The following is a 23,100-nucleotide window of genomic DNA, read 5'->3' as shown; positions in this document are numbered from 1 at the left end:
TTAAAAAGATTCCTCGCCCATCCTCTCTCGCCTGTCTCTGAAACTCCAAATGGATAACAAAACCTCTCACAGAATCTGCACATCCTCTCGTTTTCTCTCTTTGGTATTTCTTTTTTTTTGGGGGGGGGGGTGTCTCTGTTTTGCATTCTGGATAATTTCTTCTGATACCTCATTAATTCTGCTATGTCCTATCTTCTATCAAATACAATTGAATTTATTTTTTTTAATATTTCTACTTCTTTAAAAAAATTTCTTAATGTTTATTTACTTTTAAGAGAGAGAGAGACAGAGAGCGAGTGGGGGAGGGGCGAGAGAGAGGGAGACACAGAATTGGAAGCAGGCTCCAGGCTCTGAGCTGTCAGCACAGAGCCCGATGCAGGGCTCGAACTCACCAACCGGGAGATCATGACCTGAACCGAGGTCAGAAGCTCGACCGACTGAGCCACCCAGGTGCCCCTCTAGTTCTGTTTTGTTTCTTATCATATCTGCTGTGCCCCTTTCTGTAGCCTTCTATTGCTTGTAAACATTCTCAGCTTGGTGATTGCTTCCTTCAACTGGGTAAGCAGCACAGTTTTTGAATCTGTGTTGGAGAATTCCAGTATCTGCGGTCTACGTGGATCTTGTTTCTGCCGCCTGTTTCTGTTGGTTCTCGCTCGTGGTGATTTGTTTCCTTGTGGGCCACATTCCCTTCACCCGCATGTTGGTCAGTGCCCTTGGGAAATTATTTGCAGGGATTCTGCGAGGCCCAGAATGAATGAGCCGTGCTCTGAATCGTGCTTGTTTCTGCCACCCGCCCAGGCCACCACCGGGCAGGGTCATTTCTGCTCGGGCGCCCAGCCTCAGTGCCCTGTGCACCCAGCTGAGACGTATCTGTGGGTGAGCCGTGACAGCTTCTCAGGAATTATTTTCTCTCCCCGTTCTTTTTTCTTCTTCCGGTTTGCTCAGCATCCAGACAAACTTCTCGACTGTCCCCTGGGGTTGGGGTCAGTGAAGTCTGTCAGTGGTGGTGTCTGGGTAAATGTCTAGCAATCGGGGAGAAAAAAAAAGCCCTGATCTGTAGCACTGAATGCTTTCCATGATAAATACTCACACCATGGTCGATTTCAAGCAGCCGGTGTGAAGTCATGATTGTGAAGTGTGGGAGACACGACGACCCTAACCGACCCTCACAAGGCTACATGCTCGTAAAGCTCTCACACATTTCTTTTTTAATTTTTTAAAATATTTATTTTTGAGACAGAGCACGTTTGGGGGAGGGGCAGAGAGCGAGAAGGAGACACAGAATCCGAAGCAGCTCCGGGCTCTGAGCTGTCAGCACAGAGCCAGAGGCAGGGGTCAAACTCACGAGCAGTGAGATCATGACCTGAGCCCAAGTCGGACGCTTAACCGACTGAGCCACCCAGGCGCCCCATCTCACACATTTCTAGTTTGGTTCCTGTTTGTCTTGGTGGCTCCCTCTACAAGGCCACTTGCACTGAAGTCTGAGTGCATGGGGTGGCCTAGGGCCTCGAGCAAGAAAGCCTTTTTTCTTAATGTTTATTTATTTGAGAGTGGGAGAGAGAGGGAGAGCACGGGAGCAGGAGTGAGCAGGAGCAGGGGAGGGGCAGTGAGAGAGGGAGACAGAAAATCCCAAGCAGGCTCTGCTGTTGGCGTAGAGCCCGATGCAGGGCTCGAACCCATGAACCATGAGATCATGACCTGAGCTGAAATCAAGCGTCAGACACTGAGCCACCCAGGCGGGTGAGCCCTGATAGGGCTCAGGGTTTCCCCCAGGATTTACCTGGATCCCTCAGGGGAGGTGACATTTGAGCTGACAGAGGCCTGAATGAGGAGGGAGCCAGCCAGGAAGGGACTAGGGGGAAGGGGACTAGGGGGAAGGGACTAGGGGGAAGGGAAGGGCCTCACACAGGCCCAGAGGTGGGGACAAAGTTGGCACTTTGAGGAAAGAAAGGGGCCAGCGTGGCTGGAATGGAATGTGGAGTGGTGAGTACAGGTGGTGACAGAGGTGAGGCTGGGGCAGGGCAGGGCCAGGCCACCCAGGGCGGAGCCAGGGGTGGGGGTGGGCTTTATTCCAAGAACAGGAGACCTCTTCCCAGGGTTTGAGCCCGAGGAGCAAGGACTAAGAGGCTAGATTGAGTTTTAATGATCTCGATGACTCCCATTCCTTAGTGTGGGCTGTGCTTAGTGACTTCCTTCCAAAGAGCACAGCGTGGGGACGCCTGGCTGGCTCAGTCTGTTGGTAAAGCGTGCGACTCTTGATCTCAGGGTTGTGGGTTCAAGCCCACACTGGGTGTAGAGATTACTTAAAAATAAAATCTTCAAAAAAACAAAACAAAGAGGGATGCCTGGGTGGCTCAGTTGGTTGAACATCCGACTTCAGCTCAGGTCACGATCTCCCAGTTTGTGAGTTCGAGCCCCACGTCGGGCTCTGTGCTGACAGCTCAGAGCCTGGAGCTGCTTCGGATTCTGTGTCTCCCTCGCCCTCTGACCCTCCCCCACTCCCCCCCCTCAAAAATAAATAAACATTAAAAAAATTAAAAATAAATGAAAATAAAAAACAAAGAGCACGGTATGGAAAAGGGGGAAAAGAGTCCCTACCCAGCAGAGAAACCTGACAAACGCAATCTGTGCAGGTGATCAAGGTTAACATCAGTGGTGATCAGTCATGTTTGGTGGAGACTTGAGATCTGATGACAATGCCACGTTGCCCCTGTGTCTTCCTCTTCAAACCCATAATCACAGTCCAGCCATGGGAAGAACCTCAGACAAATCTCAAGAGAGGACAATCTACAAAGTCTGTGACAGGTCACCAAACACAAGGAAAGACTGAGAAACTGTCACAGCCCGGAAGAGCCTAAGGAGACGTGAGGACTGTATACACCATGGCTCCCTGCACAGGATCCGGGATGGAAGAAAGACATTTAAGAAAGCTAAAGAAATTAGAGGGGCACCTGGGTGGCTCAGCCGGTTAAGCGTCTGATTTCAGCTCAGGTCATGATCTCATGGCTCGTGAGTTTGGGCCCCGAGTCGGGCTCTGCGCTGACAGCTTGGAGCCTGGAGCCTGCTTTGGATTCTGTGTCTCTCTCTCTGCCCCTCCCCTGCTCATACTCTGTCTCTGTCCTCGGTCTCAGTCTCTGTCTCTGTCTCTCAAAAATAAAGAACACTCAAATTAAAAAAAATAAAAAAAAAAGAAAGAAAACTAAACAAATCTAAATAAAGTATGGACTTCAGTTAGTAATAATGTATCAATATGGGTTCATTAACTGGGGCCAATGGACCATACTAATGTAAGATATTAATAATGGGAAACTGGTGAGCGGGTTATGGGAATTCCCCATACTACTGTTGCACTTTTTCTGTAAAACCTAAAACTGTTCTAAAAAAATAAAGTCTGTTTATAAAAAGGTTAGATCTGGCTGGTGACTGCGGGGAGAATGGGGTTGTAAGGGGTGAGGCAACGTGGGAGCCGGAAATGGATATTTTTGCAGCCCGCAGGTGAGATGTGGCTTGGGTCTCGGTGGGAGACGGAGGAGGAGAATTCGACTCAGGGGGCCGAGCTGACGGTCTGGCAGGCCTCCCCAAGAGCTGAATTGTAGGGGACAGAGGAAGGGAAGAGTCGGGTATGTGACACCCAGAGTTTGAGCCAGTGGCAGAGGGCGTCATGAACTACGATGGAGTTGACTGTGAGGAAAACGGGTTTGGGAGGAAAGCCTGAGGCTGCATTTCCACCATGATGGGTCTGAGGGGCCCCTGGGACATGGGAGAGGAGACATGAGTGGACGGGCAGATAGAGGAGTTAGTCCGGTGGTGAGGGTTAGAGCACCTACTGTGAGCAAGGAACACACCTACTGTGTGGGGGATCCAGGTGTGAAAGGGCTTTAAGAAGCTTCCAGTATGTTCAAAGAGCAAGCAAAATGCCAGGGAAGGCTTGACCGGCCGACTCAGTGAGAACGGAGGAGACCAGTTGGGGTGGTGGGCAACCAGGAGATGGCCCAAAGGCGGTAGGGAAAAACGGATGTCAGCCATCTTCCTGCTCTGGAAAAGCCCGTCCTTGACCGGAGTCAGCACACATCAGGCCTGGCTTCAGGCCCGTCTCCCTTTTGGAAAAAGCCTTCCCTTTCTCTAGGCCGATGTCCAGAATAGCCAGATAATTGAGGGTCAGAGGTCAGGGAGCTCACATCTGGCAGCAGACCAGGCCCGTCAACTGCAGGGCTTATGTAGCTGCCAAGAGTCATGGGGGGCGGGGGTGGGGGTGAGTCACAGAGTCTCTAATTGTCTCTGGGTGTATGCTGTATTGATCTGGGGCCAGGAAAGGTGAAGGGCGTCTATTGTGTATCCACCTAAAGCAGCCCCAGGGCCTTAGCTGACCACCAGCTTTGATTTTTGTGTTTGTCGTAGGTAGAGCAGAAAATTCTACACGGCCCTGGCCCCTTCGGTTATAAGTAACGGCAGGATGTCCTGAGTGAGGGTCATCTCCAAGGCGAGAGAGTGGGCTGAGCCCAGGCCTGGCTGCCCGGGGTGGGGAGGTGGGGTGCCTGCTGCCTCTCTTGGGCCCCATTCAGTCCAGTATGTTCTCCACCCAGAGCCAGAAGGATCAATCACGCCCCGATCAAAACCCTCCAGCACTTTCCGTCTTTGCAGAGTAGGTCAACCACCTCCCAGAAGCCTCGGGATCCAGCCCTGAGCTTCCTCCCTTTACCTTCTCCATGCTTCCCTCTCACTCCTCATTTCCTGCTCCCCCCGTTCTTCCTGCCTTGTGGTCTTTAAACTTGCCATTCCTGGGGTGCCTGGGTGACTCGGTCGGTTGAGCTTCGGAGCTCAGCTCGGGTCATGATCTCGCGGTTCAGGAGTTCGAGCCCACGTTGGGCTCTGTGCTCAGCGCCTAGAACCTGCTTTGGATTCTGGGTCTCCCTCTCCCTCTGCCCCTCCCCTGCTTGTGCTCTGTCTCTGTCTCTCTCTCAAGAATAAATAAACATTAAAAAAAATTTAAACTTGCCATTCCTTATTCCTTTGCCCAGATCAATCTTTTCCTGCCCCCCCCCACCTTTTTTTTAGTAAGGTGAAATTCATATAACATGCAATTAATGCATGTACATTTTCAAGTGTGCAAGTTCATTGGTGTTAGTGTATTCACAGTGCTATGCAACCACTAGGTCTCGGATGCTTCAAAACTTTCTCATCAACCAAGAAGGACACCTCATACCCAGTCACTCCCCATTGCCCCCACCTCTGTGCCCTGGTAACCTCTAACCTGCTTTCTGAACATAGATTTGCCTCTTCTGAATATGCCACACAGAAGGAATCCTACAGGGGTGCCTGGCTGGCTCAGTCGGTTAAGCGTCTGACTCTTGGTTTCGGCTCAGGTCACGATCTCATGGTTGGTGAGTTCGAGCCCCACGTCAGGCTCCTTGCTGACAGTGCGGAGCCTGCTTGACAGTCTCTCTTTCCCTTGCTCTCAGTCCCTCCCCCGCTCTCTCTCTCTCTCTCTTCCCCCCTCTCTCTCAAAAATAAATAAACTTAAAAAAAAGAAGAAGAAGGAATCCTACACTAGGTGGCTTTTGTGACTGGCTGCTTTCATTGCATGATGTTTCAGAGGCTCATGTACTTTCTAGCAGGTGTCAGAATGTGGTTCCCTTTTACGGTGGAATCATATCCCACCGTATGCATTTACCACCGTTTGTTTACCCGTTCATTAGTTGACGCACAATCGGGCTGTTTCCACCTTTTGGCTTTTGTGAATAGAACTTTTATGTACAAGTTCCTGGGTGGCCATGTCTCCATTTCTTGTGGGTCTCTACCTAGGAGTGGAATTGCTGGGTCATAGGCTTACTCCACGTTCAATGTACCGAAGACTCACCGGACTGCTGTCGGCTCATTCTTTCCCCCAGATACCTGCGGCTGGCCCCTCGCCTCACTCAGCTCAGATGTCCCGTCCTCAGACGACCCTGACTCAGACAACAACACCCTCCCCCAAATCACCCTCTTGTCTTTTCACTCTTTGGGTTCGTGATCCGTGAGAACGTAGGCGACCTCATACCTCTTATGTTCCGTGGGGACCCACTGCCTAGCACAGTGACTCGTACACAGTAGGCACTTGATACATAATAATCATTGCTGAATGACTGGTCTCAGGTTGTCAAAGGTAAGGAACTGCAACACTGTGAGGCCTGTCTTTGTCATCAGAGGTGGCCGTTGGGTCCGCCCAGGAGTGACTCAGCTGTTTAAATGGACGACTTCCTCTTGCCCTGAGGAAGGGACAAAAACCAGTGGAAGGAAATACTGGTTATGCTCTGTTTCTTCATCCTTCCCTGTTAGTGACTCAGCACAGACATCTCTCCAACATTTCCCAGTCCTTGCGCTGGAACAAGTTACTCTTAGTGACTTATTGCAAAGGTTTAAAAAAAAAAAAAGCCACAAAGATGGAAAAGAGTTTGGGTGGGGAATTGGCTACACGAACAAGGCTGTGGTCAGCCTGGTATGCTGGTTAAGGGCTCCAGCTTGGGGTTCAGGTGTTCAGGCTGCCTGGGTCAGGTCCCAGCTTTGTCACTTAGCTCTATGATTTGTTGTAGATTACTTAATCTCATTTTTCTTGTTTGGAAAAACACGGTTAATAGTACCAGATCCCTCAGAGGCTTGTTGTGAGGAGTAAAAGAGTTAGCATCATACAAAGTGCTTGGTGCAGCATTGGTGTATTGAAATGTTAGCAACCGGGGTGCCTGGGTGGCTCAGTTGGCCAAGCGTCTGACTTCTGCTCAGGTCAGGATCTTGTGGTCCATGAGTTCGAGCCCTGTGTTGGGCTCCGTGCTGACAGCTCAGAGCCTGGAGCCTGTTTCAGATTCTGTGTCTCCCTCTCTCTCTCTGCCCTTCCCCCATTCATGCTCTGTCTCTCAAAAATGAATAAACGCTAAAAAAAAAAAATTAGAAAAAAAAGGTATATGGGTATTTAAAAAAAAAAAAAAAAAAAAAAAAGCAACGTTATCTACTGGAACAGTCGCTGCCCTCCCAGGATCATCTGCCCCATCTTGGTGCTGATATCTACAGGCTGGCCATTCAGATGAAAGGAGACAATAGTGTTTTTTAAAAAGTTATAGGAGGGGAGCCTGACTGGCTCAGTAGGAAGAGCATGGGACTCTTGATCTCAGGGGTTGTGGGTTTGAGCCCCACGTTGGGTGTAGAGATGACTTAAAACCTTAAAAAAAAAAAAAAGAAAGAAAGAAATGTGCATGGAACGATGTAACACACGTGACCAACACTCAGAACTGACCATTGTTAATGTTTTCCTCTATTTGCTTTGAATTTACTTTTATTGTTTTCTTTTTTAATTTTTTTTTAATGTTTATTTATTTCTGAGACAGAGAGAGACAGAGCATGAACAGGGGAGGGGCAGAGAGAGAGGGAGACACAGAACCGGAAGCAGGCTCCAGGCTCTGAGCCATCAGCCCAGAGCCCGACGCGGGGCTCGAACTCACGGACCGCGAGATCGTGACCTGAGCTGAAGTCGGACGCTTAACCGACTGAGCCACCCAGGCGCCCCGAATTTACTTTTATTCTTAACAAAAGGGTAAAGCACTGTATATATTGGTGTCCCTCTGTCTCTAATCACCAGAGACAAACTCCAACACGAATGCAGTGTAAAGGCTCTCAGCCTATTTATTTATTTATTTATTTATTTTCATGTTTATTTGAGTGAATGAGGGAGGGGCCAAGAGAGAGGGAGACACAGAATCGGAAGCAGGCTCCAGGCTCCGAGCTGTCAGCACAGAGCCTGACACGGGGCTTGAACCCACGAACCGTGAGATCATGATCGGAGCCGAAGTTGGCCGCTCGATCGATGAGCCGCCCAGGTGCCCCTATTTATTTATTTTTAAGATTTTATTTAAGTAATCTCTACACCCAATGTGGAGCTCAAACTTACAACCCCAAGATCAAGAGTCGCAAGCTCCACCGGCTGAGTCAGCCGGGCTCGCTTCAGTCTATTCTTTTAAACTTTACACACATGGGGAGGCGGGGGGAAGGGGGGGTACAGGTGATGGGGATTTAGGAGCACTTGTCATGATGGGCACTGGGTGATGTATGGACTTGTTGAATCACTATATTATACACCCGAAACTAATATAACACTATGTTAACTAATTGGAATTAAAATAAACACTTAGTAAACTTTACACACATATTTATTTATGCAAAAAATATCGTTGGTACTGCTTGTTGTGTGTTAATTAACATAAATAAATTAACTCTACCTAATATGTTATCCCGCAGTGTGCTTTGTGGCTTGTTTTTCTGTTTTTGAGATCTATCCAAGTTAACACGCATAGGTCCAATTTATGCCTATTCCTCCCACATAATAGCCCACCATATGTCCTACAGCACACTTTTTTCAACCAAATTAAAGCCATGGAAGTTGTTTCTAGTATTTGCAAATGCAAACCAGGCTGCCACAAGCATCCTTGGGCGGATTGCTCCAAAGCCGTGTTTTTCAAACTGCCGGAGGCATTAGTGGGTCACAAAATCCCTTTTTTCTCTTAAGTGACATAGGACAGAATAGTTTGTAATAAGTATTTCAATATCCTTTGGTGAAGCTTTTGTTTTGTGTTTGCATGCGTGTGTGTGTGTGTGTACTTGATAGGGAGGTAAAGTGTTTTTCTTACTGGGGATCGCAGTGAAAACAAGGTTTCAAAAACATTCCTCCCCCAGCAACTCTACCCAAGAGAATTGAAAATGTACGTCCAGGGGCGCCTGGGTGGCTCAGTTGGTTGAGCATAGGACTCTTTTTTTTTTTAATTTTTTTTTTAAACGTTTATTTATTTTTGAGACAGAGAGAGACAGAGCATGAACGGGGGAGGGTCAGAGAGAGGGAGACACAGAATCTGAAACAGGCTCCAGGCTCCGAGCTGTCAGCACAGAGCCCGACGCGGGGCTCGAACTCACAGACCGTGAGATCATGACCTGAGCTGAAGTCGGCCGCTTAACCGACTGAGCCACCCAGGCGCCCCGAGGATAGGACTCTTGATTTCTGCTCAGGTCGTGAGCTTGTGGTTCATGGGATCGAGCCCCGCGTCGGGCTCTGTGCTGACAGCTTGGAGTGTGCTTGGGATTCTCTCTCTCCCTCTCTGCCCCCTCCCCTGCCCGTGTGCTCTCTCTTTCTGTCTCAAGATGAATACACTTGAGAAAAACAACAACAGAAAATGTATGTCCACGTGAAAACATGGCGTCCACAAGTGTTCCCAGCAGCCAAAAGGTGGAAACAACCCACATGTCCAGCCACAGATGAATGGATAAAATGGGGTGCTTCCAGACAATCGAATATGACTCCACCACAACAAAGAAGGTACTGATACATGTTCCAACGTAGAGGAGCCTTGAAAACACGATGAAGAGCGAAAGAGGCCAGACACCAAAGGCCACGTATTGTACGATCCCGTTTACGTTAAGTGCCACAACAGGCAAATCCATAGAGACGGAAAGCAGATTAGTGGTTGCCAGGGGCTGGCGGAGAGGGGACGTGGGGAGAACCTGCTTAATGGATATGGATTTCCTTTTGGAGTGATGAGAACGTTCTGGAACTAGATAGCGATGATAGTTTCACAACATTATGAATTTACAAAAAGCCACTGAATTCTATGTTTTAAAAAATGGCTTAAGGGGCACCTGGGTGGCTCAGTCGGTTAAGCGTCCAGCTCTTGACTTTGACTCAGGTCGTGATCTCACGATTTCCTGGGTTTGAGGCCTGCACGGGGCTCTGCACTGACAATGTGGAGTCTGCTTGGGATTCTCTCTCCCTCCCTCCCTCCCGCCTCTCTCTCTGCCCCTCCCCCACTCATGTGCTCTGTTTGTCTCTCTCTCTCTCAAAATAAATAAACTTAAAAATAAAGGTTTCAATGATGAATTTTATGTTCTGTGAATTTTACCTCAATTAAAAGTGTTTAGGGGCCCTGGGTGGCTCAGTGGGTTAAATGTCGACTTCAGCTCAGGTCACATCTCACGGTTCGTGGGTTCGAGTCCCACATCAAGCTCACTGCTGTCAGCTCAGAGCCTGCTTCAGATCCTCTGTCTCTCTCTCTCTCTGCCCCTCCCCTGCTTATGCTCTCTCTCTCTCAAAAATAAATAAACATTTAAAAAAAATGCTTAAAGCCACTCCTCTAAACTAAGGGCAGAATTGTGGGCTAGCACAGTTTGCTCATTTCACCTTTTTTACTACACGTGGGAAATTGCCCTCCAAAGTTGTTGTCCTGAGCTGTAGTCAGTGAATGAGAACTTCTACCCGACACCCCCCCCCCCCCCACACACACTTGGTACCCAAGAGAAAAATAGCCAAGAGAATAACTCAAGCATTAACTGGGTATAAACCAGAGGTGACGATCTAGAGGCTCAATGACTTGCTTTGTTTGGCCAGTTTGTATTTCTAAAGTTTGAAGCAGGTGCCCATAGCTAAAATCCGAGGATCACGGACTGTGACTCAGCCCCACACAGCACATATTTCCTTGTAGTGACCCTTAGCGGAGCTGAGCAGCCCGTGCCCCCTTCAAAGGAGTGGGCTCTCTCACTCACTGCGGCCTCCACATTACCTGACATCTTACAGCCGGTCCCCGTACTCGCTTGTGTTCCCCCGTGGCCCAGGGACTCTTTGAGCGCACTCACGCCTGGTATAAAGTTCAGAGCACTATATGGGTGTGAATGGGGCTCACTCTCACAGCTGAGCATCTTTGTGCAGGTCACAACCTGCACAACTGTTCCAGGCGGCCCTGAAGAGGACAGATGGAATTCTGAGCCCCTTGGTTATGGAAGTTTGCTGAGCTAGGGGAGGTCTCAGACTTGGGGAGAAAAGCAGATTTGGGCACTGAAGAGAAAGGTGGGGCCAGAGCCCTGGCATTGCCATTGGGCAACGGAGAGAAGAACATACCGTCCCCTCGTTCCTACTATCCAGGTGAGGCCGCTCAGCCCCGAAGAGCGCACCTTCGGCGTCCTCTCCAGCTGTAGCTGATGAACACCATCTTGAGGTGCTGGGTTTCTGTGTCTGGCACTTTCAGCTCTGACAGGGACCCCAGATCGGATTAACAGCCCCCTCCCGACACGTACGCTCTGGATCAGAGTCTGCCGAGACCAGCCATTTGGAAGAGCCCATCTGCCGCCTGCTGCACTAATTGGGCTTCAGGGACCAGCTTGGAAGAGAGAGGGGGCAGGAGGAGGGGAGGTGCGATCTGCGGCAGGGGCCCGAGAGGTGAGAACTACACGGCTTAATTAATAAAAAAAAACAAAAAAAAAGCGCCCTCCTCCAGACGCCAGAGATGCAGCTGTGGAGAGAGGCTTCCCCCACCCCTGCCTCCAGCTGGGACCACCTCCCAAGACCAGAATCTGCAGGGGCTGCTGCAGAAGGAAAATGCAGGGCCGCCTGTTCCAAAATTTCAACACAGGATGCACGCGCATGTGAGGCCGGCCCTGCCTCTGTCTTCCTCCCGCCCCTGGGTCCTTACACCGGGATTAAACCTGCTCTGGGGCCCCACAGCCCCTGTGCCCGTGTCCCTTGCGTCCCATCCTTTATTTCCTCGCCTGCCTGTGTCCCCAGCAGACCGGGCATTCCCTGAGGGCCTGACCGCAATGATTTTCCCTGATGGCCCAGCACAGTCCCTGGGGCAGAAGAAAGCAGCCGTATTTGCTCAATCACAAAAGAGAAAAAGTCCACTTCAAAAACCAGGGCTCTCCACTTTAGATCCACCAGCCTGACTGTAATTTAAAATGTAAATAAACGGGGGCACCTGGGTGGTTCAGTCCGTTAAGCCTCCGACTTCGGCTCAGGTCGTGATCTTGCCGATCGTGGGTTCGAGCCCCGCGTCGGGCTCTGTGCTGACAGCTCGGAGCCTGGAACCTGCTTCAGACTCTGTGTCTCCCTCTCTCTCTGACCCTCCCCTGCTCACGCGCGCTCTCTCTCAAAAATAAATAAAACATTAAAAATTAAAAAAAAAATAAAATGTAAATAAATAAAGGCAGAACATAGCAAGTGTTGGCGAGGACGTGGACAAACTGGAACCCTAATACTTTGCTGGTAGGAAGGTACGATGGTGCAGCCACTGTGGAAGCAGTTTGGTAGGTGGTTCCTCAAGTTAAGCGGAGAGTGACCATGTGACCCAGCAATTCTGGTCCTAGGCATATACCCAAGAGATTACGTCCACACAAAAACATGAATGTTCACAGCAGCACTATTCACAGCCCAAAGGCAGAGACAACCCAAGTGCCCATCAATGGTTGAAAGGATTAGCAAAACGTGGTCCATCCACACACTGGAATAGGATTCAGCCGTAAAAAGGAATGAGATGCTGACACCTGCCACACTGTGGATGACCCTCGGAGACATGATGCTGAGTGAAAGAAGACAGACACAAAAGGCCACATAAAGGTATGGTTCCACCGATACGAAACGTCCCAAAGAGGCGAATCTAGAGACAGAAAGCGGACTGGTGGGTGCCAGGGGCTGGGGGGAGGGGCGAACAGGGAGGGACTATGAATGGGATGGGTTTTTTTTTGGAGGGAAAGGATGAAAATGTCCTGGAACTAGGAGATGCTGACGGTTGCACCACATTGTGAAGGCACTAAATGTTATTAATGGCAAATTTTATGTTAGGTGTGTTTTACTACAATAAAAACAACTCAAAAACTATCTTTAAATGCAATGCGGTGCTCTGAATTGGATCCTGGAACAGAAAAAAAAAACCAAAAAAACCCAAAAACCCACATGAGCGGAAAATTGGTGAAAAAGGAAAAAAAAAAAAAAAAAGCTTGGAGTTTCACTGACAGTGATGCGTCAGTGCTGTTTTCTTAGTTAGGACAAGTTATCGCCACGATTGCACGAGACGATGATGTGAGAGGAAGCTGGCTGAGGGCTGTGCAAGAACTCCCTCTATTTCACTGCAACCTTTCTGAAATGCTAAAATTATCCCACAACAAAGTATTTATTTAAAAAATCGTATCTGCCACGGCACCCGAGTGGCTCGGTTGGTTGAGTGCCCAACACTTGGTTTTGACCTAGGTGACCTAGGTCATCTCACGGTTCATGAAATCAAGCCCCACCCCTCGATCTGCTCTGACAGTGTGGAGCCTGCTTGGGATTCTCTCTCTGTCCCTCTCTCTTTACCCCTCCCTCCCCAGCTCGTTCTCTCTCTTTCTCAAAACAAATACACATTAAAAAAAAATAAAATAAAATAATCATGTCTGCCTTCTAGAAAACAGCTAGCTTGGTCTCTGGAAGGTTCTTTTGTCTGCCTAGGGCCTGCTTTTGGGTTTAGGTTTGCCAACCAGGGAACCAGAGCATGGGAAAGCAGGAAGCATCTGGGGTTCCCAGCCTGGGGATTTTGAGGGGGGAGGTGAGGCAATGAGGCAAAGAGATGGGCGGCGGGGAGGGGGCAAGAGAGGAGCCTGGGCTGGAATGGGGCTGGGCTGGGGGCCCCCCATGGCAGGGGAAATCTCCTTGATGGGGAAGCTCCAAGGACTTTGGAGAACAAGAATGTCCAGCAGAGAGGATGCAAACTGGTGACCCACAGGTTGAAGACTGACTCGAGATGTGTCTATTGGCCCTGGGTTTTGTAAAAATAATTTGAGCCAATCTATAAAGCCATCAATCCTACACTAAAACTGGAATTTCCAGCTTCTCTGAAAATATCTGCAGATCTGCTGACTCAAGGCCACCTTCCCGCATGGCCTCAAGAGGCCGAGGCCAAGTCCCAGCCATCGCCGTTAAATGAGATATAAAGCCTCGGTTGCCATTTATTTTCAGGCTTCCACCATATTCTATTTTTAATGGAACAGAAAGATTCCCCTGTGCCGTGTCAAAAGTGGAAAAGCAGAAAAGAAACCAAGAGCGTTGACTGATTTTTCTAACACCTGGCTGCTTTCGCACACTTATGATACCTACCCGGTTCCTGGAGGCACTTTTATGTTTGAGAACCAACATTTGATCTGTAGCATTTGGTGCAATGTCAATATGCTCTCCAACCTGCACGCTTAAATCTTTACTCTCACGGGCATTCTGTGGTTGGGGTCAAACATACACACATACTTCTTGGGGGTGAATCCCAGCTCTACCCCTTACTAGCTGGTGGCCTTGAGCAAGTTGCTTAACCTCTCTGTATCTCAGTTTCCTTGAGCCCCTGAGGTGAAGCAGGAGACTCAGCTGGTCACGGCCTGGGTCAGCTTATTTGGCAAGAGAGTGGGTACATGGCTGACACAGAGCTGATATACGCAGCGTGACCGCCCCAGTAGTTACAATATCGAAATACTTCTCTACCAGTTTGGTAAATCGCCACTGCCCCAGCCCCCTCCCGGGAGCCCCAGACTCCCTTACAATCCTGCAAGTATGAATAACCCCCACGGACGTCTTCAGTCTCTTCTGACTGAGCTGTTAGGTAATATGTCTCAGCTCCGTGGGGCGGAGTGGGCGTGAGGTGCCCGGTCCCTGACGGGAAAGAACAGGTGGCATTTGCTGGGCCTCAGCTTTCCTGGGAGTCACAGAAGTCCCGCAGATTTAGAGGAGACGGGTCTCCGTTACCCTGCACAAGCCGCACGGAGACGGACAGACAGACAGACATGAATGTATGTGCTAGAGATCCTGGGGACATGAAGAGGACAGAAGGGAGGCTCCCAGATCCTGGGGGGAGGCCCTGTACCACCCAGAGTCTCTCCCACAACTACACCGGGCAGGGCTGGGAGGAGAGCTGGGTTTGATGGAAAAACCTAACCAGGTGATGGGGCAGAGGGCCCAGGAAGAGGTCAGAGGTCAGGGGTCAGAGGTAGTACACTTTATTGGCTGGGTTCTTCTAACATCCTGCAACGCCCCTCTCATCCCCAACCCCCCCCCCCCCCCCCCGCAAAGCCAGAGCCTGAGCTTTGCCACTGTCCCATCCCCATCCACCAGACACAGAAGAGAATGCGTCTGCCAAACATCCAACATGCCAAGAGCCTCCGAAGAGCAGGGCGGCAGGGGCGGGTGTGGGGGAGAGGGCTGCAGGGGTGGGGGTGGGGGACAGGGGCAGGGGATGAGGCAGGGCCGAGGGGCTCGAGCTGGGTGCAGGGCTGGGGACACCCTGAGTCTCTGCCAGGCCTGGCCAGCCCCTCACTCCCCCAGTTAAGGTCAGTAGTAGTGGTTCACAGTGAGACTGGCTTCGATTTGGCAGGGCGGCAGGGACGATGGGCAGACAGGTCCCTTCCACTGCCCCTGCTGACCTTGGCCTGACTCATGAAGCTGGGAAGAGTGAGAGAGGAAGTCCCGTCCTCTGACACAGAGGGAACAGGGAAGCCCCTTCTCTCGAGGGGCAAAGGGGCAGAGGCCTGGTTCTCCCCTGACATCCCCCAGGCTATTAGGAAAGATCATTCACTCCTGGCTCAGAAGTTTCTAGAACATCTCAGCGGCCTTGCCCATCGTTACTCCCAATGAAAAAACTGTTTTTGAAATCTGGGAGTTGACTGGGGCCCATCAAACCAAGCAGTAAAAAAAACCTGGGAAGATCCTGGTTTAAAAAGGTAGCTCTACCTTCGCTTAGAAGCCTTGGGAGGCCAGATGGAGAGATCAGACGTGTCTCCGCTGCCCCAACTGGAGGCGGTGGCTCGTGGCAGCAGGGGAGGGCTGGTGGCGGCCCAGGCGACGGGGCAGGAATCGGGGGCGAGATGCAGGAAGCGGTGACACGTGGGACATGGCAGGTGGCCCTCCAGTGCTGTGGGCCTGGGCTCAGAGGGCAGCGGGGGTGGGGGGGGAGCCCCCACAGGTACGTCTGCCAGGCGAGGCGCCAGGGCCTCCGCCCCACCGGTCAGGCCTTGTGACCGCCGCCGCCGCCCGGCGGCTCCTTGTGGCCGGCTGAGTAGTCGGAGGCGGGCTCGAGCCCCAGCATCTGCCGCTGTACCAGCTTGGCGTAGAGGCCGCCCTGGGCCAGCAGCTGCTGGTGAGTACCCTGCTGCACCACGCGGCCCTTGTCCAGCACCACGATGAGGTGTGCACGCTCCACCGTGCTCAGCCGGTGCGCGATGATGAGCACCGTGTGCTTCTGCGGGTGGCCGTGGATGGCCTGCTGGATCTGGAGAGACAGTCGGGGGAGGGGGGGGGGGGCGGCCGCAAGTCCACCCGGGGCCTGGCTCGGCTCCCAGGTCCGCTGCGTCCCAGTCACCCTTAACCGCTCTGAGACTCGGTTCCTCGTTTGTACAGCCGGGGCCGGCACGCGACCTGTTTTTGGTTCACGGAGGGCACAGCTCCGTGCCCGGCACCAGGGAGGTGCTTGGGCGGCGACAGGTGAACCCTAACCCGGTCTCCTCCGGTCTTCCTGCTCCTGCTCCCTCCTCTAACCTTCGCCCTGGTTAATGGTCTCAGCATCGGCCCCAAAGCTCAAGCCAACGAGACCATCGTCCTCAATTCCTCATCCTTCACTCATTGTCCAAATCCAGCTGCTGAGCGAACCCTGCAGGTGCTGTCTCCCCAGGTTATCTCACCCTTTCCTTCCTTCCACCACGATCTTCTCGCTGGAATGCCTGCAACCCCCCCCACCCCCTGCCCCCCGGGATTTAACGTTTCCATCAGTTCCTGTTGAATTCCTGCTCCAAGCCCTTCAACAAAGAATAATGTAAACTATGCACTTTAGTTAGTAATAACGCGTTAAAGCTGGTTCATCACTTGGAACGAATTCACTGCATCAAGATGTTAATAATAAGAGAAACTTACTATTAATAAGATGTTAGTAATAAGAATGGGGTGAAAAGGACATATATGGGAGCTCTCTGCACTTTTTGCTCAACTTTCTTTAAACCTAAAACTTTTCTGTTAATTAAAAAAAAAAAATCCAAACTCTAGAACTAGGGCCTGAGTTGCCTGTGTCTCCTTAGGACTCTGTCCTCACCTTGTTGGACCCCGCCAGCCTGACACGCTGACCTTCGGGCTTGCCTATGAACTTGCTCCAGGCCTCTGCATATGCTGCCCTCTCTTCCTCAGATGCTCTTACCTCAGAACTGCCCTCCGCTGGCTCCTTTCCTCTTGGGTCTCAGCTCAAATGGTACCTGGAGACCCTGCTTCTATCAGTGAGATGGCCACATTCCAGCAGGGCTTTGACAGTGGAAGGCCTTGTCCCTGGGATGACCCAGCCCCACCGAATGCTCAGCACTGCCAGGAGAATCGACTATTTTGGCCAATGCCTGACAGTAGACTCCTGACCTCCCTTTCTTCGAGCGTTTAATACAAAGGGCTTATAACTGGAGTGCCTGGGTGGCTCAGTCGGCTAAGTGTCCAACTTCAGCTCAGGTCACGATCTCACAGTTCATGAGTTCAAGCCCCACATCGAGCTCTGTGCTGACAGCTCAGAGCCTGGAGCCTGCTTCGGATTCTGTATCTCCCTCTCTCTCTGCCCCTCCCCTGCTCGCGCTATCTCTCAAAAAATAAGTAAACATAACGGGCGCCTGGGTGGCTCAGTCGGTTAAGCATCCAAATTTGGCTCAGGTCATGATCTCACAGTTCATGAATTCAAGCCCTGTATCGGGCTCTGTGCCGACAGCTCAGAGTCTGGGGCCTGCTCAGATCCTATGTCTCCCTCTCTCTCTCTCTGTGTCTCCTCCACTTGTGCCCTCTCTCTCTCAAAATTAAATGAACATAAAAATTTTTGAATAAATAAATAAACATCAAAAAATTTTTAAAAAGGGCTTATAATTATAAATCCTTCCTCTGTCCCTTTGATATATATATATATATATATATATATATATATATATATATATATATCAAGAGTGTCTTTCTCAAGGACCTAAAGGCCTTTCCTCTTCAATGGAATTGCTAGGAAGGACAGGGCCTCAGTCTCCCATTCTCCGTGGGAGGACAGAATTCTGGCCGATAGTTGCCAGCCAGCAGACACGGCCGGCTAATCGCATCCACACTGCCCAGCCCTTCCTAGGCCTTCCCTGGAGCTCGCCTCCTTATGCCTTCATTCTCCTTTGAAACGCCTGTCACCACTCTCACCTCTGCACAAATCAGAGTGGAGCTCAGCTCTTTCCCCTACTGTCAGTAGTTACTGAATAAAATCTGGGTTTTTTTCCAGCTTTAATGTCTGGCCGTGTTTCTCTTTGGCACTGGTGACCTCTCTCGATCTCTCTCTCTCAAATGACAGTTTCATTTTCTACGTGGCACAGGCCACAGGTTGAACTCATGCTTGTTCTTCCCCTGGAATGGAAACATGGAAACACAGCAGGGACGGGGCCTTTGTCTGTCTGTTCAGCCAGCCCTTGCAACCTCAGGGTCTGGGACGGTGCCCAGTGGCCAGGAGGAGCTCAGTGAATGCCTGTGTAATTAACGATTCAACCCACGGAGAGGCCGAGGTAGCTAGTCAGTGACAAATACCCCGTTGGACCCTCTTTACCAATGACAGTGGGCCTCAGAGAGCGGAAGACACTGGCTCAAGTGATGAGCTGAGGGTGGGGCCTCAACTCCAAACCGTATCATATGATTTCACGTCTGCCAGGAGCCAGTTGGCTGGTCCAGCCCTGGGTCTCCTCTCCCCTGGTTCCCTACCCTCAGCCCTGAACACCCCAGTCCAGGAAACTGACAGCCGGGGAGGGCTCCATGGAGTCTCCAAACCCTTCCCAGCTCCTGGCTCCGTTGTCTGGCATCACCCCGCCATCCCTCGCAACTCACCAGGTACTCGCTCTCTGCATCCAGGGCGCTGGTGGCTTCGTCCAGGATGAGGACGGGTGGGTTCCGCACCAGAGCCCGAGCCATGGCCACCCGCTGCTTCTGGCCGCCCGACAGCTGGGCACCCTTCTCCCCAGTCTCTGTGTGACAAAGGGACAGGGGCAAGTGAGCAGAGGGTGAGGCCAGGGCAGCCCTGGGGAAGAGAGAAAAGTCCCCTCCTCTGTCTATCCTGCCTTTCCCTGCTGCCATAGGAGCCGTGTTCTCCAGGAAAAGGTGTGGTTCAAAGGGCCGCCGGCCGGGACAACCACCAGCTCCAAAACACGAAAGGATGCTCTCCCTCCCTGTTTGTGCAAATCGTGACTACAGTCACCGGTAGCAGGGTACCAATTTTTACTTATTCATTTGGCAAAAATCCAAATGCTTGATAGTACACTGTGCTGTGGGGAAACAGGCACTCCCCCACCTTCCTGGGGCTGCACACACCTCTGTGTCTGTCATTTTGTACCATGCAAGCCCGTGATCACAAGGACAAATGCATGACCCCTGCATGTCTGTCAGTAGGAAACTGAACGGCTTATTTAAATAAATTATCATAAAGCCCATACACTGGTATACAATCCAACTGTTTAAAAAAGGAGCAAGGCAGGGGTGCCTGGGTGGCCCCGTCGGCTAGGCGTCCGACTTCGGCTCAGGTCACAATCTCACGGTTCGTGAGTTCGAGTCCCGCATCGGGCTCTGTGCTGACAGCTCAGAGCCTGGAGCCTGCTTCGGATTCTGTGTCTCCCTCTCTCTCTGCCCCCTCCCTAGCATGCTCTCTCTCTCTCAAAAAAAATAAAATAAAATAAAATAAAAATAAAATATACATTCACATTTGCATAAAGAAACTCCAAAAGTACATGTAAGAAGCTCATGAAAGAGGCTTTGTTAGGACAGGAGGAAAAAGGGGTAGAGACAGGGATAAAATAAAACTTTTCATTATGTATCATTATATGTATATATTTTTAGTTCTGAACCATGTGAATAGCCCCTTTACAAGGGTTGAAATTTTAAAGTATATTAAACACAATAAAATATATAATATAAATCAATATTGCTAAATCTGTTATATTAAAATATTAATTTATTAACATAAAATTAAGTTGTCATTAATATAATACATATATTATTTTAAATAATGCTTTACTTATTTATATTCTAATTTTTTTTTTGAGAGAGAGAGAGTACAAGTAAGCGAGGGGCAGGGAGAGAGAGAATCCCAGGAGGTGCAGAGAGAGAGAGAGAGAGAGAGAGACAGTGGGCTCATTTGACGCAGGGCTTGTATTTTACCCAAAGTGGAGCTCGGGCTCACCTGAGTTCAAGTGGGACTTGACTTCATGAACCATGAGATCATGACCTGAGCCAAAGTCAGATGCTTAACGACTGAGCCACCCAGGAGCCCCTGTTTATTTTTAATTTGAGAGACAGAGAGAGAATGTGTGTTGTAGGGGACAAGGGCAGAGAGAGAGAGAGAGAGAGAGAGAGAGAGAGAGAGAGAGAGAGAATCTTAAGCAGGCTCCATGCTGAGCATGGAGCCTGATGTGGGCTTGATCCCTCAACCCGGGACCATGACCTGAGCTGAAATCAAGAGTTGGATGCTCAACCGACTGAGTCACACAGGCACCCCTAAAATAATAATCTTTTAAAACTCAACAGAGGTGACGGTTGTTGCCTGGTACTGTGAATGTCCTTAAACACCACTGAAGTGCTCACTTTCAAAGGGTTAAGTGAATTTCACCTGAAATAATAAAGAGCAGCTGGCAGAGTGCAATGCTCAACTCAGAGGGTCGCATCCCTGAAGGTGGACCTTCAGGCACAGCGGAGGTGATGTTCCTGGGCTGTACCTGTGTTGTAGCCGTCCTGGAGCTCCATGATGAAGCCGTGGGCATTTGCCTTCTGTGCAGCCTCCACCACCATCTCGAAGGGCACGGTGGACAGGCCGTAGGAGATGTTGTCCGTGATAGAGCGGGCAAACAGCACTGGCTCCTGGCTCACCAGGGAGATCTGTGCAGGAGAAAGGATGGGGCATGAGAGGCCTGGAGCTCATCCGTCCAGCTGTCACCGGGAACCTTGCCAGCCCCAGGCCTGCCTGACGCCAGGGGTCTTGGGTCTGAAATCTGATCAGGGCCTGTGCCTGGCTGCTAACATCAGCTGCCTCTCTTCTTCCAAAACAAGAGTCCACTTTCTGTACAAAACCTCAGCTCCCCGACCAAAAATCTGGGGCCCGCTAAGCTAGCTGCTTGGGGCTGAGTTCCCTGACCTCCAAGACAGCTCGCTGGGAAAGAGAGTGTAGAATGTAAGTCTGTTCACGTCAGAAGACAAGAGGCCACAGCAGGCCCCCGGGCCATAAAGACCTCCCTGGTACCCCATCCCTCCAAAGAGAATATTTTAAAGAAGCTGTTGTCCCCTGATTCCAGTTTTAGGAATGTAGCCTACAAAAATGAGAGTATGGAGGGTATCACTGCGACATTGTAAATAGAGGAAAAAATCAATTTCATAAATTGGGAATTGGCTAATAATCACAGTGTATCCATAAAATCAAATTTGTATATATATGTGTGTGTATCTGTATATACACATATACAGATACACATACCGAGTATGATTCTGTTTTTGTTAAAAAAAAAAACTTATATGTGTGCCTTTATATATCAATATATTTATATAAAGATAGGAAACAGGTTAGAAAGGATATTTACTGAACTGCTAACAGCAGAGTCACCACCATGGGGTGGAATTTTAAAAAGTGAGGCAGAGGGGAACTCTTATGTCTTAGTTACAAAATTCTCTGAATATATGGGAATGTGGTTAGATTGTTGAATTTTCCTGTTTTGGGTTTACGAAAATTGAAAACAAATTACTTTAAACTAAAGAGAAGGGATTCACAAAAGAGGAAATCCAAGTAGCGAACCATATGGAAAGGTACTTGATATGTTTAGTCATCAGTAAAATGCAAAAGGCCGCGGTGAAACACCTCCACACGTGCACTCACCCGCTGGCCAAAAAGCAGGACAATATTAACAGTCTAAGAATAGTATGTGTCTGAGCGTATCAGCTGTTGCAAAGCCTTGATAGCTCTGCCTAAGGGCCGCTTCCGGAACTCTGGTGGGCAGCAGCCTTGTCCTTATACACCTGAGACCACTGCTCAGCCATCTACCCCCTGGTTAGAAGCAGACGGGCGGGCAAATAATCACAATTCACAATCTATGGCTTCTGCCACCATCTAGAACTTGTCTGGGAGTTCTGGAATCCCTGTGCCAACCCTCAGGCTCTCCTATAATGTATGTGGATGATGCAATGGTGCTTTCTTCATAGTTGGTGTTTCTCATATTGTATGCAACCCGAACAACCATCCAGGGCATCCCTGCTTTTATGCCAGCACAGGCCCAGGTGTTGAGGAACCTTCTCTGAAATGATTGCCAAAAACCGTATGGTCAGGAACAGCCTCCTTTAAGTACTAGAGATGCCTTAGATTCAGCAACGAAAATGAATGAACTACAACCAGAGCCTCAACCTGGATGATTCACAGACAACTGCTGAGCGGAAGAAGCAAGATGCGATGAATGCATGCTTTAGGATTCCAGCCAGATCAAGTTCAAAAGTAGGCAAAACGCAGCTTTGCTGTTTGAGAGGCACAAAGAGATGGTAAAACTAAAGAAGGAGACGATCATAAAAGTCAGGGAGACGTGGCCTCCAGGGGGAAGGGAAGGGATACACGAGGTGCAGGAGTGCTGGAATGTTCCCTCCGTTGACCGGGGTGGCGGTCTCTGAGCTGTACGTTTACCTACAACACTCTTCTCGGCATCTCTGTTGCGGCTCACGAGGGTGAAGCCAGAAAAGGAAGGCGCACAGAGGCAAACAAAGGCCCTTCCACGTACCACTCGGTGCAGGTACTTGTGGTCATAGGCGCTGACAGGCTTCCCGTCCAGCAGCACGCAGCCCCCCTCCAGAGGGTAGAAGTTCTCCAGGATGTTGACACAGGAACTCTTCCCACTGCCCGAGGGCCCCCACGAGCGCGGTCACCTTTCCTGGGGACAGGCTGAAGGAGACATTCTGCAAGGACACGCAGCACATAGCACGGTGTGGGGCCACGGGCTCTGAAGCTCCAGCCTCGGACACAGGCAGGCACCCTTCCCCACCCGCTCACGCCCCTTTGGGCTGCACACTGCCAGCCCCCGGAATGCTCTCCTTTCTAGGATCTGGCAGTAACTTTATGCTCATTTCTACTCCCTGGGTGCCTCCTCTCCCTGTTCAGGATCCAGCCCAAACGTCCTCTCCTCCGAGAAGCCCTCCTTGACTGTTAACACCATCCCTGTAGACGGCCCCTGTCACACCACCCTGATTTGTTGCCTTCCTAGCACTTAACTGTTTGGACTCCTCGGTCAGTGATCTGCCTTCCCTGACTACAGCCCAAATTC

General features: G+C 50.3%; 1 protein-coding gene across 1 annotated transcript in view; it reads right to left on the bottom strand.

The window, feature by feature from the left end:
- Positions 1–14,780: 14,780 nt before the first annotated feature.
- ABCB9 (ATP binding cassette subfamily B member 9) overlaps positions 14,781–23,100 on the bottom strand; it is a 28,894-nt gene continuing 20,574 nt past the window's right edge. The window contains 5 exon segments of the mRNA XM_019467603.2: positions 14,781–16,058; positions 18,650–18,786; positions 20,527–20,686; positions 22,561–22,689; positions 22,691–22,735. Coding sequence (XP_019323148.2) covers positions 15,795–16,058; positions 18,650–18,786; positions 20,527–20,686; positions 22,561–22,689; positions 22,691–22,735 — 735 coding nt within the window. The 3' untranslated portion in view covers positions 14,781–15,794.

The sequence above is a fragment of the Panthera pardus genome, unplaced genomic scaffold (genome assembly GCF_024362965.1).
Source record: "Panthera pardus isolate Hobbes unplaced genomic scaffold, ASM2436296v1 HiC_scaffold_15, whole genome shotgun sequence".
In the NCBI taxonomy this organism is placed as follows: domain Eukaryota; kingdom Metazoa; phylum Chordata; class Mammalia; order Carnivora; family Felidae; genus Panthera; species Panthera pardus.
The sequence above is the reverse complement of the archived record's forward strand: the minus strand, read 5'-3'. Positions and strand labels throughout refer to the sequence as shown.